This window comes from Haliotis rufescens, unplaced genomic scaffold (genome assembly GCF_023055435.1).
Source record: "Haliotis rufescens isolate VD_foot unplaced genomic scaffold, xgHalRufe1.0.p SCAF_7, whole genome shotgun sequence".
Lineage (NCBI taxonomy): Eukaryota > Metazoa > Mollusca > Gastropoda > Lepetellida > Haliotidae > Haliotis > Haliotis rufescens.
Window position 1 is genome coordinate 43,419,327 of NW_025964361.1, and position 19,555 is coordinate 43,438,881.

General features: G+C 41.4%; 1 protein-coding gene across 1 annotated transcript; it reads right to left on the bottom strand.

Annotated features, from left to right (window-relative positions):
• Positions 1-1,515: 1,515 nt before the first annotated feature.
• Positions 1,516-19,545, bottom strand: LOC124132687 (amidophosphoribosyltransferase-like). The gene is made up of 12 exons (XM_046496742.2): positions 19,394-19,545; positions 14,061-14,215; positions 13,419-13,549; positions 10,105-10,238; positions 9,314-9,426; positions 8,347-8,486; positions 7,473-7,577; positions 6,943-7,071; positions 6,018-6,145; positions 4,515-4,736; positions 2,982-3,102; positions 1,516-1,975 (listed from the first exon to the last, which is right to left on the bottom strand). Exons 2-12 carry the CDS (start codon positions 14,198-14,200, stop codon positions 1,839-1,841), a joined length of 1,500 nt encoding a protein of 499 aa, XP_046352698.1. The 5' UTR covers positions 14,201-14,215; positions 19,394-19,545; the 3' UTR covers positions 1,516-1,838.
• Between the last annotated feature and the right edge of the window lie 10 nt (positions 19,546-19,555).

Consider the following 19,555-nt stretch of genomic DNA (forward strand, 5'->3'; position numbering starts at 1 on the left):
TTGTTTGAAGCAAATGCAAGTGATATGAGAGGTGGAATCTGATTGGTCAATAGGAGGGACATAACTCGTAACAGCCACTGGTGGCGCTACGATCGAGCCCAGAAATTCCAGCCTTGGGTGGAAACTGGACTTTTACAGTCAGTTAACAACCTTGCCTCGGGAAGATGGTCTTTGAGCCAATTATTGCCAGTTGACGATCGATGAAAACCACAAATATATCAACTACCCAGGCTCATATTTGAATAGTATTGCTGCATCAAGATCAATACTAGATAGATATTATGCGTGAACGATTATTGAGCTTTGATGTTCAACAACATTAACTACATTAGTTATAATACGACGTATCAGCTACTGGTACATGTCGGAGGATAGCCCAAAGTGATTCATGTCAAGGACATTGAGAACTTTGATGACACCCACAAGCACAGGCTGGTGCTCAGAAACCCACGACCATAAGCCATGAACAGCAAATCCTAAGGCCACAATTTTGTAATTCTATGTTTCACGGATTTTTTCCACACAAGGTTGGTCGAAATAAAAATAAATGCAAATAGCTATGTCAATCATTTATTTATTTATTTATATGAAATTCATTAAAACTGCAGCTGGTTTCTTGAATCACTGATAGTGATGTAGACATGGAGTTTATATGTAACCTTTTTTATTGTATTAGGGGGACAATATTACTAGCGGGAGGCATAAAAAAATAAATACTTTTTGTTTCATTTATTTTTTTTCCAGCTGCGTTTCAGAAGGGTAGGCGGGACCGTGAAACAGAACTAAAAAATGTGTGGCCTAAGGGACAATTGTGTAGACAACTACCTGTTGAATAGTGTCATAATTATTGGAAATTACAACAGTTACTATGCAAGCACAACCATTACAATAGTAATAAAAAGAGTATTTTTTTATTAACAAGTTTCACATAGTGAAGAAACTTGATGAATTCTGTCATTTTGATAATATCAACAGAAAATGTATCACCATCTAAGCACAATACACTGACTTTTCAAAAGCTGAGTATATCTCTTTGAGATAACTGACATAAGTAGGTAATAAATAACAAAGGATATAATGCCAAGAGGCTGTATCCTGCTTATTGAAATTTTGCAGAAATATTACCCCAAAGGTAAGGAAGAAAGACTGGAGCAATTGTTCATGTGAACTGCCTTTAGTTTGATTTGTTTGTTGGTTAATGCCATACTTAGCAACATTCCAGCTTTATTACAGCAGCCTGTAAATCATCGAGTCCTGGACGAGACAATCCAGTTATTGCTGGATTAGGTTGAGCCACATGAAGGGTTAATAATGGATCTGGCTGACAGAAACTGGAAGCTCTGTAAGTGAGTGAGTGAGTGAGTTGGGTTTGACACCGCTTTTAACAGTATTCCAGTCATATCGCGGCGTGTCAGCTTAATGTGGGAGGAAAGCCTGAAGTGATGCAGGCCTCAGACGTTTACCACTTCGGTGAAACCCACGAGCACGGGTATGGTGCTGACAAACCTAGAAACATAATTGGGGCGAACCGGGATTTGAACCCACAATCATAGGTTTCTGGCGTGCCCAAGGGACGCAACTCTACACAGCGAATCGCGGTGCTGTAGACGACTGGGCCACCCGTGCCCCCTGATGCCCTGTAAGTGGACACCCTTAAAGGTATAACTGAGCAACTCAATTTACTATTAGAGATAGGTCCATTGTTACCGAGCAACAATTAGTTATATAAAACTATATATAAGTGAGTGCCAGAATGGATGAGTGTACCCTGTGTGGCGTCCATCTTGCACCATCCATACAGGTCATTTTAACCGTTTCAGAAATTACACTTTACAAAGTCACCAATCCAACTTGGTAGGGTAGTTTCCGGTGAGACACGCAGTACAGTGGCCCTGTTCCTGCCCATTTGACTTGATGCCGTCCTCCACAGCCCTCTGTAACCCTTCCACTGTCAAATAATGTAAACTATCAGCACCTGGAACATAAGGGTTAATTGTTTCAGTGAGTGAGTGAAATAATATTACTGCTTTATCACAATGCCCTGAAAATAACCAAGCTGGACCAGTAGGGCTGGGACAGGTAACTCGGGTACTCGGGTCCGATGAGTACTGAGTAGGACCCGAGTACCCTCAGGACTACCTGGACCCGTGGTCAGTCACATGATATATTGTTTAATGACAAAAATTATCTAAAACTCTATGGTTACACTACAAGTCACTAATGTTGGCACTTCTTTCTGATTATGCACCCATTCCTTCAGACTTTTATATATTTGAAAAAAGACAAAATTTTGATTCAACTTTAGTGTATGCATGACCAAATCGTTTTATAGGTGTATCTCAGCATATTTTGCCAGGGCTACGGTCAAACTCTTCTCCATTGGACAGTTTGTACCTATCTCACGAGACCTACAGCGGGTACTCGGGTAGGGTCAGGTAATAGGGGTGTGGGTACTCGGGTAGTTAATTTGGACTCAGCCCTAACCACAATTACATGAAAGTTGTAACATAGCACAAGGTAAATGGTGAACACTTTCCTCAAATACACATTAACCACATGGGAACTGTGACTATCCCCTTTAAACAAACCAGTGACTGACAGCATGATCAACAATCCACAACAGGTCTTCAGCTTCCCATGCTTGCCGTAAAAGGCGACTATGCTTGTCGTAAGAAGCGACTTAAGGGATCAGGTGGTCAGGCTCGCTGACTTGGTTGATGCTTGCCATCATATCCCAATTAAGTGGATTGATGCTCATGATGTCAATCACTGGATTGTCTGGTCCAGACTCGATTATTTACAAACCGCCGTCATATAGCTGGAATATTGCTGAGTGCGGTGTTAAACAAACAAACACATACACACCTACTCGGTACCCACCCGACCCAAATACCCGAGTTACCTGTCCCAGCTCCACTGGTGCGGGGTTAAACATGAAAAACAACAACAATGGTTTGAAGTAAGCTGTCATAATAACTCACCAAAGTAGTCGGCAATCTTTTCCATGGGCATCTGGTTTGCCACCAGTTCCTCCTTGGTGGGGATGTTAATCCCCATGTAGCAGGGGTACTTGATGGGGGGAGAGGCCACTCGGATGTGTACCTGCGATATCAGCGTCAGTTACATCGTCTGTTTTAGAGAGACTTTATCTTGCATAACAGTGAGTTAGTGAGTGAGTTGGGTTTAACGCCGCTTTTAACAGTATTCCAGTTATATCGCGGCGTGTCAGCTTAATTTGGGAGGAAAGCCCGAAATGATGGAGGTCTCAGACGTTTACCACTTCGGTGAAACCCACGAGCACGGGTATGGTGCTGACAAACCTAGAAACATAATTGGGGCGAACCGGGATTCAACCCACAATCATAGGTTTCTGGCGTGCCCAAGGGACGCAACTCTGCACAGCGAATCGCGGTGCCTTAGACGACTGGGCCACCCGTGCCCCCTCTTGCATAATAATTCAGGGGGAAAAGTAAACTTCTAGATACAATCATCTAATATTGGCTGAGTGAGCGAGTAAAGGAGTTTGGTAAAGTGCTGACAATTGGGTTATACAGGTGCAGTGGAGTTGGTTGGTTGGTTGGTTTGTTGTTTAACGCCGAACTCAGCAATATTCCAGCTATATGACGGCGGTCTGTAAATAATCGAGTCTGGACCAGACAATCCAGTGATTAATATCATGAGCATCGATCCGCGCAATTGGGATCGATGACATGCATCAACCAAGTCAGCGAGCCTGACCACCCGATCCTGTTAGTCGCCTTTTACGACAAGCATAGTCACCTTTTACGGCAAGCATGGGTTGCTGAAGACCAATTCTACCCCGGAATCTTCACGGGTGGTGCAGTGGAGTAGAATGAGTAATGAAATATGATGTATGTGAGTGAGTGAATTTGGCTAAATGTCTCTTTGAACTTTGAATATGTTGAACAGTATTTAAGTTCTCTCATGGCAGGAAAGTCAGAAATGATGCAAGTCTTGGAGAATAACTTGGATTCAATCCCACAATTATAGCATCCTTTCACGCCGAAGGGACACAACTCTACAGTAAATTTCATCTTGGAAGTCTGGGCTACCTGGGACTCCTGAATATTTGCTGAAATTGAATACTCAAATATAATGTGTCAGAAAACACACGATATTGCTAACACTTACTGTTATGAAACTAGATTTATGTAAGATGAGTGCAAAGTTTGTTCAGGAGCAACAAGTGTATCTAGGTCAGGTGAAGCAAATGGGTTCAAGATTACTGCACTTGCATTGCGACCTGCATGCATGCATATATGTGTGGGTGTGTGGGTGCAGCTGCTTGTACTAGTTCGGACTAATGCCGGTTTTATTGTGCCAGCCAATCAGACACAGTGTACACCAAGACCACCAGTCTTGTTTTATCCCCTTTATGGCAGGGTAACAACAAGTACCATATTTTAATGTCTTTTGGTATGACAAGGCCGGGTATCGGTATCTGACTTTCCACTCTCCAGTCATACACTTTTTAGTCAACGATTAATAATCACCTCTTTGGCCCCGGAAGCCTTCAGTAATCGGACAATGGCTCTCATTGTGTTTCCTCGAACAATGGAGTCATCAAGTAGCACTATTTTCTTGTCCTTGAAGTTGTCCGTCAGAGGTCCGAACTTCTTGGCAACTCCAAGCTGTCGTAGGCGCATACTGGGTTGAATAAAAGTCCTCCCGACATATCGGTTCTTACACAAAACTTCTTGATAAGGGATTCCAAGCTGAAATGAAGACCATCATAATATACAGATGTTGATTACTTCTGTGAACATGGGTGTGAGTCTGACAGATCAAGGATGATGTGGAACGCGGGTAGCCTAGTGGTTAAAGCGTTCGCTCGTCATGCCGAAAACCCCGGGTTTGATTCCCGACATGGGTACAGTGTGTGAAGCCCATTTCAGGTGTCCCCTGCAGTGATATTGCTGGGATATTGCTAAAAGCGGCGTAAAACCATACTCACTCACTCACTCACTGATGATGGCCAGTGGATGTTGGACACAACAGCAAGTTGTACTCATTATCATCATGATTATTATTATCCTCACCGTTATTATCATGATGATGATGATTATAATTATCATATGGCTGTCTATACAAATAAGACATATGTCACCGAAACACCGTTTTTCTTTTCTGCTAAGTTTTATGATTTGTTTGTTTGTTTATTTGTTGTTTATCAGTGCACTCAGCAATATTCCAGCTATATGACGGTGGTCTGTAAATAATCGAGTCTGGACCAGACAATCCAGTGATTGACATCATTGACACCACGCAATTGGGATACGATGACATGCATCAACCAACTCAAAGAGCCTGACCTCCCGATCCCGTTAGTTTCCTCTTACGACAAGCATAGTCGTTTTTTTTAATAAGGTTACTCTAGCTTGCAATCATGGCAATAAGTGATTACATATACACATAGTCTCAATCTCACATATAACACTAAGTGCAATGTTCAGACCAAGACTCCAGATCATGGAACAGAGATTTGACTACTACCATGGACGTCACCTTGCTCAACGCGAACAAAGCAATATGGCCGCCGGGAACTCTCATTCCTGACTAGATACTTACAATAGTCGGGTAACATTGTGTGACTGATTGTGCTGACCTGTATGACAGGCAAGGTGAAATATGTTATAACGTTGCGTTCAAGCTTCTTCCACGTGCGTGTGCTTGTATCTATCTTTCTGTGTTTGTGTTTGTGTGTTCATGGCTGTGTGTTTGTGTATGTGTCTGTCTGCTTGTACTTGGACGGCCTAATGCTGATTTTATAATACTATCCCACTGAGATACCATGCAGCAGTTTAACATGGATACCCAACTCAGATACTGTATACTGACAAGGTGACCAGTCTAGGTTTTATCCTATGCCACCCAGGCAGGGTGACAACAAGTGTCATCTGTTGGTATCATGCAGCCTGGGATTGAACCCCTGACCTTCCGCTCTACAGGTAGCCGCTCTATCCACTACACCACGGACAAAGTGAACATAGACTCACCGTCTTGGCATACTCCATCGCCGCAGGGGTGGCGGATTCTGGCACGGTACTGACAAGGTCGACGTCCACAGGAAACTCCTTGGCTAGCTGGGCCCCACACCGCTGTCGCACCCGGTAGACCATCTGATCTGGGGAGAAGGGAGGACGGCATGAGCAGGCATTAGCAGGGACGCTATTACCTCATGCTGCTGTGAGGGACGTTCTCAAAAGTCATGACATGAGAGCAAACTTGTTGGTTGGTTGGTTTATTGTTTAACGCCGCACTCAGCAATATTCCAGCTATATGACGGCGGTCTGTAAATAATCAAGTCTGGACCAGTCAATCCAGTGATTGACATCATGAGCATCGATCCACGCAATTGGGATCGATGACATGTATCAACCAAGTCAGCGAGCCTGACCACCCGATCCCGTTAGTCGCCTTTTACGACAAGCATAGTCATCTTTTAACTTGTATTAGAGAGGCATACTTAGAAGTAACAGCCATCAACAAAACTTTAGGGAAATGATTTAATATATAAGATATGATGAACAGTAAAAGAAATTACAAAGGTCCCCCCCCCCCCTATTTCGTTACTTAATTTGCAGGTAGATTTTTTCAGTTTTTTTCAAAACCATGGCTCTCTTATGAGTTACTTCTCTTGCCATGCTGAATTTTTAAAAGTTTATTTTTGTTCCTTTTGTGTAAGGACTCAACAGGAATAAGATAATTAATTCCATATTTCAGTTAGTGGTACATGTTCTTCTCACAGATCCTGAATTAGGAAGTGGTAGAGTTATTTTGAGAGACACAACAAAGTTATAATGGCTACACTATTGGGGAGAAGAAATGTAAATGCTTTACATAATAATTAATATAATGACTATTTCAATACAGAAAATCATTAAGCATCTTCAGAAATACTTCTAATTCTTTTTAGCCTACCTTCAAATATACTGTCGGGCCTTGCGAAGTAAACATATTCAAATATACAGAATGCTGGCAGTCCTCCGTTGGGTCTGGGGACGATGTGTCGAGATTTAACCCCTTCTCTGCTGATTTCCACAATCTCACCTAGAAACAAGGACATATTTCTTACACACATTGTGAAAAAGTTAAAAAATCTTTGTTCCGACACTTGTAATACATAGTAGTTATGGTAATATGTAAACAATAAAGGCCACGCAATTCACTGTGCAGAGTTGCGTTACTTGGACATGCCAGAAACCTATGATTGTAGGTTTGAATTCCGGTTCACCCTGATTATGCTTCTGGGACTCTCAGCACCATACCTGTGCTCGTGGGTTTCACCAAAGTGGTAAACGTCTGAGACCTACATCACTTCTGGTGGATGTCCCACATTCAGCTGACACGCTGTGATATAACTGGAATACTGTTAAAAGAGGCGTTACACCCAGCTCACTCACTCACAAAACAACGACATGGGCCTGTGGATCAGTGTCCCTTCGACTCACCTGGTAGCACTTCTCTGTGGTACCTGGCACCGACTGAATGAAACGTACACGACTCTGACGACACAACCCATCCCTCCGCCACTTCATCGTTGACATCAAGTTTGCCTGAATTCAAAGACATGACCATAAAACAGACGAAAAGAGAAACAAAATAATGTATGTGTGAGTCCTGTCATACATAAAAAATCTTTGAAAAGCCAATTTCAAGCAATCTTTGGGAATCTTCATACAAGAACATGCTGGTGTATATATCAACTCAATTTATCAGCTTGTGGATCTTCTTGGTTGAATATCTGGTTTATTTCAGAAGTGAACCATTGGTTGACAGTGTGAGTATCCAACATTAAATACAGAGGAACCCTGTTAACCCAGACGGTTAAGCAATCGACATAGTGAATTGTCTGAACTATTGAAACAACTATCTGCAGTGAGGAGTTACCTCCCCTATCAATGGTCTAACATTGTAACTTATTCAACAGAATAAGATGGCATCAGCCTAGACAGACAGACACACAGATTACTGTCTGTAAGGTGCTACATCTAGATTATAGAGATATATGTATATTTCTATATGTATGAGTATGCTTTTACGCCGCTTTTACCAATTTCCAGCAATATCACAGCAGGGGACACCAGAAATGGGCTTCACACATTGTACCCATGTTGGGAATCGACCCCGGGTCTTCGCGTGACGAGCGAACACTTTAACCACCAGGCTACCCGACTGCCCCTCTATATGTAGGAAAAAGGTGGGTACAACTCATAACCGTCCGGAGTGTCACTGTTTTAAACAAAAGACAACCAAGATGCTTACTAAAATTAAGCTTCAAGCAGGATGTACTTAAGGCCGAGGCCTGCTGGGTAATCAACCAACCTGTTAGTACAGCAGCAGGGAGCAGCTTCCCAATACACAGTGGTCTGTTGCCATAAGGGTCCCGCACTGCATACAGTTTGTCTTGGTGCATTACAACCAATGAATATGAAGTCGGCGCCTTTGACATCAACGCCTTGATTCTGGAACAGAAATAATGGTAAATGGAAGACACCAGGATATATTTTTTGTGGTATTCATGATCAGATGAAGTTTGATACAGAAGTTTGAATTTGTTTGCATTACATGCAAATATACAGAAGCAGGTACACTGCATGTACTCAAGTCCAAGGCTTGAATCTAGGTTCTATGCCTTTTACCACATGTATTCACAGTATACCAGAGCTCCAGATAAGCTTTTGGTGTTGTGGGTATTTTACCCATGCATTTTAAAATCATTGGGTATCAGTAATTCTATCTGTGTATTCAAATTTCTGTTACCCACTAGTTTTTACAAATGTGGGTATTTAAGTTAAATATTTAAAAACACTATTCATCTAGTCCCTGCAAACTGGTGTCGTGTGGGTTCGAGAGCTTTATAGGACTAAAAAATACCACGATACTTCCACAAGAAAGTGTGATGGCAAATGATCATGATCTGACTGTCATCGTGGAGTGTGGCAAGGTTGACAGAATGCCAACTTATAATTTCAAAATAAGTTGCTCATTTGCTAATCGAATACGCAGGGTTACTTCACAATATTTTGATGATACGCACAAGTTTTATTTTTGTAGCGTATCTGTAATGTTCGTTGCGTATTTGATACGCTTGGATTATATTTTACTGCTTATTTCTGCATTTCTGATGCGTATTTCACGCAGATACGCAGCTTATCTGGAGCTCTGGTATACCCTGGTTATAACGAACTCAAAGGGAATGCTAATTTTAGTTCGTTATAACCAAAGTTTGTTAAGCATATAGCCCCCACAAATTTCTAAGGGTGTTAGCGTAATTCAACAATCCACCCACCGGCCGACCCAGTTGACCCCCTCGGGCTCCCCACACTCTGGAGTCCTGGTCAGCAGCTGTGTGATCAGTTCGCTGTCCGAGGCCGTGGACAGCCCCACACCATGCAGCAACACCTGAAACGTGGTCATTAGTCTTCATGTCAGTTGAGGACCTGAAGCTCTTTGTACAAAGCTGCCCTAGCATCACTGTCATCCATGCCATATAAGGCACATTCTGTGGATGTAGGTGAACCTGTGCGAACTTTGACCACCCAATCGAAATGAAGGAACCTTTCTAAAACAATTCAGCTTTATTTCTTTACCACAATATAGTGGGATGGTATTTAATGTTAATATTCAGAACAAAATTTTCTTTAAAAGATACGGAAATTAGATATGCTTGTGCGAATGCTTTGCTCACTGGTACCGAGAATTGGAAACCTCGATACTGATTGGCTGATGGATAAAATTCACCTGACGCAAGGAGGTGTGGAGGTGTTGTAAGTTATTCACGATCCAAGCAAAAAATCTGATTTTAATGAGGTTGCTCGAAAACCAGCATCTTTAAGTAAATGAAGGTGCTGATACATCAAGAACTCAGAAACTCCAGTTTGTATCCTACAAGTCACCGAGCATGACCATTTGATCTCATTAGTCATCTCTTACGACAAGCAAGGTCACCTCTTACGGCAAGCATGGGTTGCTGAAGACCTATTCTACTCCAGATCTTCACGGGTCATATAAGTAGAGATACAATAACATCTTGCTTTAAAGTGGTCCAATAATTTCATTTCAGATTTCTGACATATTTACCTCTTTCTTGAGAGCCGCAGCATTCACAAGTTCCCCGTTGTGAGCTACAGTGATGAGGCCGTGGATCGTCTCCACAACGAAGGGCTGAATGTTCACCAGCTCCGACGCACCCTGCGTTGAGTAGCGGGTATGGCCTGGAACAACGGTGATGGATGTATGGGTAGAGTGAGTGGGTGAGTATGGTTTTACGCCGCTTTTAGCAATATTCCAACAATATCACGGCGGGGGACACCAGAAATGGGCTTCACACATTGTACCCATGTCGGGAATCGAACCCGGGTCTTCGGCGTGACGAGTTAACGCTCTAACCACAAGGCTACCCGACCGCCCCATGTATGGGTAGAATTCATGTAATTATTAAAATAATTTCAACATAAACAAAAGCGACAAAAGACATTTCCTTTATCACAAGAAATCTCTACTAAAAGCAGAACCCATTGTATATTTCTGACTATATCATGAGCATGTGTTCATGCATCACTATTAAATGGGGATGATGCCAGATGTTCACAAAATGGTGAACGTATCCTGCCCTCCCCGGGCACCCATCATAAACACATGCAAGTGATAGTCAATTGTTCACCTAAAAAAACATAGGAACACATGGTACAAGTGAAACTAGGGAATTACATTGCACATAATTTTTGTTACCAATGCATCAGTCTTTGAAATATCCTCCACATGTCTACCATCAATTATTTTTTGGGGGAAAGCTTTACTGAGGACTTGAATGTTATAACCTTGATCAAACAACTTTTGAACAAGAATCGTATAACGCTCATTACCATCTTCATAGAAACAACAAGGATCAGACAGATGATTAATTAAAAGCGTTTATCCTGAACAATGTTCCACTTTTCAAGAAATCTTCCCTTTCTCCATGTTCTCAAATAATCTTAGAAATTATGTCTCGGTAGAATTTCAGCTTTAGACAAACAAAGTCACCAAAATAAAGTATGTATAAGGCTAAATATAAATATAACTATAACACTCAGAGTTGAGAGGAGCATAGGCTGCTACAGTAAAGATGAGCATAGGCTGTTACAGTAAAGATGAGAATAGGCTGCTACAGTTAAGATGAGCATAGGCTGCTACAATTAAGATGAGCATAGGCTGCTACAGTTAGGATGAGCATAGGCTGCTACAGTTAAGATGAGCATAGGCTGCTAGAGTTACAATGAGCATAGGCTGCTAGAGTTACAATGAGCATAGGCACCTAGAGTTACGATGAGCATGGGCTGCTAGAGTTGAGAGGAACATAGGCTGCTACAGTAAAGATGAGCATAGGCTGCTAGAGTTACGATGAGCATGGGCTGCTACAGTTAAGATGAGCATAGGCTCCTAGAGTTAAGATGAGCATGGGCTGCTAGAGTTGAGAGGAACATAGGCTGCTACAGTAAAGATGAGCATAGGCTGCTAGTGTTACGATGAGCATGGGCTGCTAGAGTTGAGAGGAACATAGGCTGCTACAGTAAAGATGAGCATAGGCTGCTAGAGTTACGATGAGCATGGGCTGCTACAGTTAAGATGTGCATGGGCTGCTAGAGTTACGATGAGCATAGGCTCATAGAGTTACGATGAACATAGGCTGCTAGAGTTGAGAGGAACATAGGCTGCTACAGTAAAGATGAGCATAGGCTCCTAGAGTTACGATGAGCATGGGCTGCTAGAGTTGAGAGGAACATAGGCTGCTACAGTAAAGATGAGCATAGGCTGCTAGAGTTACGATGAGCATAGGCTGCTACAGTTAAGATGAGCATAGGCTCCTAGAGTAACGATGAGCATGGGCTGCTAGAGTTGAGAGGAACATAGGCTGCTACAGTAAAGATGAGCATAGGCTGCTAGTGTTAAGATGAGCATGGGCTGCTACAGTTGAGAAGAACATAGGCTGCTACAGTAAAGATGAGCATAGGCTGCTAGAGTTAGGATGAGCATGGGCTGCTACAGTTAAGATGAGCATAGACTGCTAGAGTTACGATGAGCATGGGCTGCTAGAGTTGAGATGAGCCTATGCTGCTACAGTTAAGATGAGCATAGGCTGCTAGAGTTAAGATGAGCATAGGCTGCTACAGTTAATATGAGCATAGGCTGCTACAGTAAAGATGAGCATAGGCTGCTACAGTTAAGATGAGCATAGGCTGCTACAGTTAAGATGAGCATAGGCTGCTACAGTTAGGGTGAGCATAGGCTGCTACAGTTAAGATGAGCATAGGCTGCTAGAGTTACAATGAGCATAGGCTCCTAGAGTTACAATGAGCATAGGCTCCTAGAGTTACGATGAGCATGGGCTGCTAGAATTGAGAGGAACAAAGGCTGCTACAGTAAAGATGAGCATAGGCTGCTAGAGTTACGATGAGCATGGGCTGCTACAGTTAAGATGAGCATAGGCTGCTAGAGTTATGATGAGCATGGGCTGCTACAGTTGAGATGAGCCTATGCTGCTACAGTTAAGATGAGCATAGGCTGCTACAGTTAAGATGAGCATAGGCTGCTACAGTTTGGATGAACATAGGCCGCTACAGTAAAGATGAGCATAGGCTGCTACAGTAAAGATGAGCATAGGCTGCTACAGTAAAGATGAGCATAGACTTCTAAAGATGAGATGAGCATAGGCTGCTACAGTAAAGATGAGCATAGACTTCTAAGGGTGAGATGAGCATAGGCTGCTACAGTAAAGATGAGCATAGGCTGCTAGAGTTGAGATGAGCATAGGCTGCTACAGTAAAGATGAGCATAGGCTGCTAGTGGTGAGATGAGAATAGGCTGCAAGTTTGAGATGAGCATAGGCTGCTACAGTAAAGATGAGCATAGGCTGCTACAGTTGAGATGAGCACTACGCCAGGTCACACATTGTCCCCATCTGTTCTTTATCAGTCTGCTCTCATGGGAAGGACTGCCTCCGGGGTTTAGTGGATAGAGAGGAAGGTCGCGGCTGGATCCCCTGGCCACATCATACAAAAAAGTGTTAAAAGATGTTACTTTTTGTTGCCCTGTCTGGCGTTCAGCTTTAATTGATGGGAAAGAAACAAGGATTGGTCGGTTCGGAGTCAGTATACTGTGTCTGAGTGGTGTATCCATCAGTGAGCTAGTGCTATAAAACGGCACAAGGCTGGACAGTTACAAGCAGTCATGCCGCAGTTTAACATGAACACCCCACTCAGACACAGTACACTGACTCTTTACATGATACCCCACACAGTATGCTGACTCTGAGCCGACCAGTCCTTGTTTTAGCCCCTTAATGCCTTCCGCTCCACCACCAGACCACGGAGGCGGTCCAGACAAGACAGAAGGTCTTCATCCCTGCAACTCACCAACTCCAATATTTCCCTTGAGCTTCTGTAGGTCTTCCTCTGAAAATACACCTCCCACAAACCCCATTCCTTTCTTCTGTCGTGTTCGGCCATTTCCCATACTTGTGACAATACCAGCACTCTCCTGTCCCCTAGGGAGTGAAAAGAAGGGCAAGTCAACATTTGTATTCTTTACAAAAGCAAACTTTGACAACTGGTTAATATTCAGATTTTACGTCTTCAAACAACTGTATCAAGGGAATGTATAAAAGAGGTTGTGGAGTATAAAACCATCTACTTCCCCCACCCCTCCCCTTTTAAAGGTAAAAAATCTGGTGCCCGCTCTGTGATATTGCTGGAATATTGCTAAAAGCGGCGTAAAACCAAACTCACTCACTCACTCACTAAAGATAAAAAAGAAAAGAAATGCCACATAACATTTTGATTTGGTTGTTAAAGTATAGCCAATAATGATTAACATATAACGTTTGTGATATTTTAGATAGGCTTTTACGTGGACTCCCCCCCCCACCGGGCCCTACGGAAGTTACAAATGACTCAAATGGAGCCCCCACTTCATTAAAATCCTGGATCTGTCCCTGAAACCTTAACTAAAATGATTCTCAATAAATAATACCAATTCCCCACTCTTCTCGCACATACCTGTGTTGCAATCCCACGAGACCTAGATGTATGATGTGGGCGATGTCTAGTTGTGTTGGCCACTTTCCTGCTGCAACGCACCCAAACACACCACAAGCCTCACGAAGCTCCTCTTCATCATTGCCAAAGTCATCAGCCATTATAATTCCCTTTCCCTAAAAAGAAAATCACTCGAAATCACGTCTATCAGAGCTTCTAAATGATGAACTGGTTGCTTCCTGCCCTTATATAGTGTAAGGTATAACCATCTGATGTTAACAAGATGCAGCATGTGTAAGTAGTTTGAACCATAAGGAGTTAATTACATGGAGACCAGTGATAGGATTAACCCATGCTGTGCTAGAATAAACAGAAGCAATAAGGTTCACTTGGCACACTATGGCTAATTAAGGCTTGATCCCTTCTTGTACAAATGGAGTCATTGGATACTGAACATGTTGAATAAATGTATATTAAATGGAGGTCTAATTAATGAATGCTATTGATAAGGGTTTGATCTCAAGAGAAAAACATTTTCTTAAAGTTCTCAAATTATGATATGTAATTTAATGATTAACATGGTGTGCTGTTTGTAATGTTGTTAATTAATAAGTTCATCAGGTAGTGTAGTGTGTCTTAAATCATGTTATTGTTTTCACTATTTTGGACCCGTGAAGAGCTGGGGTATAAAAGGTCTCAGCACCCTATGCTTGCCGTAAGGGGCGATTATGCTGGTCGTAAGAGGCGACTACTGGAATCGGGTGGTCATACTCGCCGACTTGGTTAATCATTGTCATTGTATGCCAATTGCGTAGATTGATGCTCATGATGTCAATCACTGGATTGTCTGGTCCAGACTTGATTATTTACAGATAGTCATCATATAGCTGCAATATTGCCGAGTGTGGCCTCAAACAACAAACACTATTTTGGCTAATTATGTGTCCAGGTAAAAGAGAACAAAACAAGACCAAGCAATCTCAGAACCCAGTGGGACTCAAGAGATACCAAGCTCATTTCAAACGAGTGGTTTATTGAATTGGAGGAGATAACAAATATTTCTTCCTGATGTTCCTAAATCTCTGCCTAATAGACCTTCCCCATGGGGATTCCGGGTTAGAATAGGACCAATGTTAACGTTGTACAAGGCGACTATATAGATTGTGTGGTCAGGCATGGTGGCTTGGTTCATTGTGTGCCATTGTACCCTCGTGTGTGTGTGCCTTTGAACCCTGACCATGTGGGATATTGTTCATACAGGCATTTATCTAGATCTGCTCAGAGGCTGATATTAAGTCCTAATGACAATTAAAAACCCAAATTGAGATTACAAATTTCCCAATTCACTCATATAGTGACGTGTATGCATGTGTGTGGCTGCCTGTAATAGTCTGGACTATTGCCAATTCTCTTTTCTCACCCACTGAGATACCATGCTGCAGTTTAACATAGATACCCCATTAAGACACAGTATACTGACCAGTCCTTCTTTATCCCCTTAAAAGACATAAACAGTAAACTATAAATATTGGATTAAATCATTTATCTCAAGTAACTCGAAGAAAAAAAGTTCAACAAGCGATATTAGTGACAAAAAACCCTGTTAAAAACCTACCCATATTCCGGAAACTACTGACAGTTAATAAACAGAGTTGTCATGACACAACCTGACATCACAGTAGAGAGTTGACTTGCAGACGATCACTGTACATGTTTAGAGTTTGGCAGACGGCATGTCTAGTCGGTATCCATTTTGTTCCTCGCTGCCATCCTGTATCCAAACTTTCCTCTTTACAAAATCAATGTAAATTGGCCTTTTTGCTTGGAAATTTGAAAAAAGACACTTGGTATGTTTGCTTGATGAACTAGTATACTCCCTGGCAATACAATACCCCATTTCGTATCTTTAATACTCCAACAATGCCAAGGTCGGACTATATTCTGGAAATCATTATTATTTATATATGGGTAAATATTTTTAAAGCTTGTACATTTTATTAATATCATTAAAGAGAAATACATAATGTTGATATTTCATGTATGAAATAAACGATGAGTTGGAGTTTTTTTATGTACAATAAAACACTGCAGGGAGCATAAACAACTGCGCCCCTCATGGTTTATTCTCCATACAGAGTTCCTATGTAAAACAACTAGCCCCTCATTTATTTCTTAAGTAAAACAAAAGAAAATGGCGTCCGTCTCTCCACTCAGATGTCACAGCTACAGCTCGGCCCCGACCTGGGATTTCAATATGCATATGCGCTGGCGGCGGAATCAGAGCAGTCGTTTGTTGCTTTTTAGATAACAATGTGTGTGTGTGTATGTGCGCACGCGCGCGCGTGTGTGTGTCAAAATATGTACTTTGTATCACTACTTAACATATTTTAAAAAGTTATTTTTCAAAAGAGCTCCTTCTTTAAAGCTGTACTACAGCCTGGACCAGGCCTTCATACAATGACCTTCCACTCTTTAGTTTAGTTACATGTGGAATAAAATGTTATCGTCCAAAAGAGATTATATTGTCTGAAATCAGTGTGCGATATTGCTGCCTGCCTGTTGAATTTCGGTCAGTCTCAAGATTTTCAAATGTCCCTAATTTTTCTCGTTATTGAAGACCATCAAAAATATATTTTAAAAAAATGTCCGTAACGAATTGAGGTTTTGAGATCAAAGTTAACTCAGTTCATCTTGACTGTAACACTGTGTACACACATGTTTTGACTGATTGGAAATTATAGTGTCACCAATTACAAGCTGTGTTACTTAGACTTTGATAACCAAATATTGACTGTGTCAGATATGGAATATTGCTGAGTTCTGTGCAAAACAACAAACAAACAAACAAACATTTCTTTCTGACCATGCACCAAGTCCTTCTGACTTTTATATGTTTGTCAGTGTAAACTGGCACTCTCCATGCTCTAGGATGACCTACTTTCCAAAGAAATCAGCTACTGGCACATTTAACGTACAATGTGTGGCAGTCTAGCGGTCATTGACCCCTTTCTCCTATGTTTATATTGTCAAACATCATAAGATCAGATAACCTCTCCACTGAATGTGATTAATGTTATCTACAGGGCGTGTGTACTGAGGCTGGCACCTTCTTGTAGTAAGTTTTAAGATTTGGGGGAATATTGTTACATAATATATAAAAGGAGCGCAGAGAATCGCTTCATCTTTAGGTATGACTCACTGAAGAAATCTGGACTTGCCAAACTAAATAGACTAGTCTGTCTTACAGACCCTGATACATTTATATCAACTACAGCCCATGCAAGTCTATAATGTTTGGCAAGTCTAGATTACTGCAGTATCAGTATCTGAAAATGAAGAGAATCACTGGGCTCCCTTTTTATTAGATTTTTATTAAGATAACTGAACAACTGTTTTTTTCTGCACGATATGTTCATTTCAGAGACTGTATGTTAGTCTATAAATAGACCTACATTGGTTACATATTTGGATTTGTTCGTGACAAACTATAGCTGGTTGCCATGGTGATGAGTGATGCCCAGAAGGTGGTGATATTTTTGCTTTTATTATCCAGGCACATACTAAAAAAGAATACTAGCCAATATATTCTGTATTTGTTTGATTGTTGTTTAACAACGCTCTCAGCAATATTTCAACTATATGACGGTGGTCTGTAATAATCAAGTTTGGACCAGACAATCTTGTGATTGACATCATGAGCATCGATCCACGCAATTGGGATACCATGACATGCATCAACCAAGTCACCAAGCCTGATGATCGGTTCTACCCCGGATCTTCACGGGTCAATATATTCAGTTGCAAATAGAAGCTACTAGCCGGGTTTGAATACCACTAGCCCATTGCACAAAGCATTATAATTGTCAGATATGTGATATACCGTCTTCGACGTAATAAGCGCCCAGGGCGCTCTCGAAATTAGAAATAGGTGGCTCTTATTAGAATATTATTTTGGTGAAAATAACAGAGTTGAAAGATAAATTTCGTGGTTTATGCTGACAGCCTGAAGTGTTTATGTACGACAGATATATTTTTCCAGAATTTAATTTCCCATTATTAAGGGTGCATATAACACATGAGTGCGTATTATACTTGAATAAATAAATCTTGTGTACATTGATCAATCGGAAGGGGTGCTAATTGGGCTTGTTTACTAGCCAATATATTAGCAAATGTCGCCGTGGGCGCTTATTAGACCGGGACGCTTATTATGTCGAATACGGTACACTTATTGGCATTCCTCATTGCGGCTACTATTACTACTACAACTACTAAGTGCATTTATATTACGCTAAAACCTCTATTGGTTCAAAGTATATTGAATTTATCATATTCAGATATTTTTGAAAGAAGATAATCAATGAACTGATGTTGCCAATGACAGTTATGTACATATTCTTATTTATGTAATTTCACACTCAGATGATATTACTACAAAGGGCATTCAAAGATTCACATATGCTTTAATTCTGACTGTAATGTCTAGGGTACAGCGCCCTGCACCCCCTAGATGGGGAGATAACCCTTTGATATGGATATATGCAGCAGTATCATTAACTGAATCAAATAATATATTAATATAACATAATTAACTGTGACACAACCAAGACTATTAACAGGAAATTGGTGAAGCTCACAAATTGTAGCTGACAGACGTGACGATAGATTGAAATTGAAAGGCCAATCATGTTCTCTAGCTCTTTGCATTGATTTGTAATTAATGTCTACATTCATTATGCAATATGAGTGAGTGAGTATATATGGTTTTACACCGCTTTTAGCAATATTCCAGCAATATCACGGCGGGGGACACCAAAAATGGCTTCACACATAGTACCCATGTCAGGAATCGAACCTGGGTCTTCGGCGTGAAGAGCGAACGCTTTAACCACTAGGCTACCCGACCGCCCCTTAGGCAATATGATAACAATTGACATACAATGAAGAAAATCATTGATTGTTGTATATCATATGTATGTACACCTCATGATACCGACATAGAAAAATCAACCCTGACACTATTTTGAGAACGGGCGATGGGGAGCTGGTGCGTCTGACGTCACATACTTTGGTCATACAGCATTTATGACGTTTTTTTATGACCTGAAGTTGAATTAAAACGACATTCACACGTATACTTGCAAAGTTTACAGAGACATTGGACTTATGAAAATAACGAATATCTATATCGATAGTTGTCAGATCGCAAAAGTCAAGCATAGAGAAGAAATATATGAAAAGAAAATGAATGCTCTACCGAATGATGGCGAATATAGCAGTTTGACAACACGTGGGTTCTGGATGCATGAGTGAACACAAATAGAATCCGCGTAGTAGACGATATCATTACTTACGTTTTGAAGAAATTGGTTGACGATGTCAAACGAAGTTTGTTTATCACATCAAGAAACAGAAAACGCCGATGGAAAGGACAGAAACACCAGATTCGATCACCGATCCTTCGGCCATACGGCATTAATATGAGACGGTTTCCAGGTCGAAATTTATGGTTCGCT

Excerpts from the sequence above, each read along its gene's own strand:
- LOC124132687 (XM_046496742.2), bottom strand. The coding sequence starts at position 14,200 with ATGGCTGATGACTTTGGCAATGATGAAGAGGAGCTTCGTGAGGCTTGT. Across the intron at positions 8,487-9,313 it reads GGGGTCAACTGGGTCGGCCG|AATCAAGGCGTTGATGTCAA; the intron begins GTGGGTGGATTG and ends TTTCTGTTCCAG. Across the intron at positions 4,737-6,017 it reads CGATGGAGTATGCCAAGACG|CTTGGAATCCCTTATCAAGA; the intron begins GTGAGTCTATGT and ends TCTTCATTTCAG.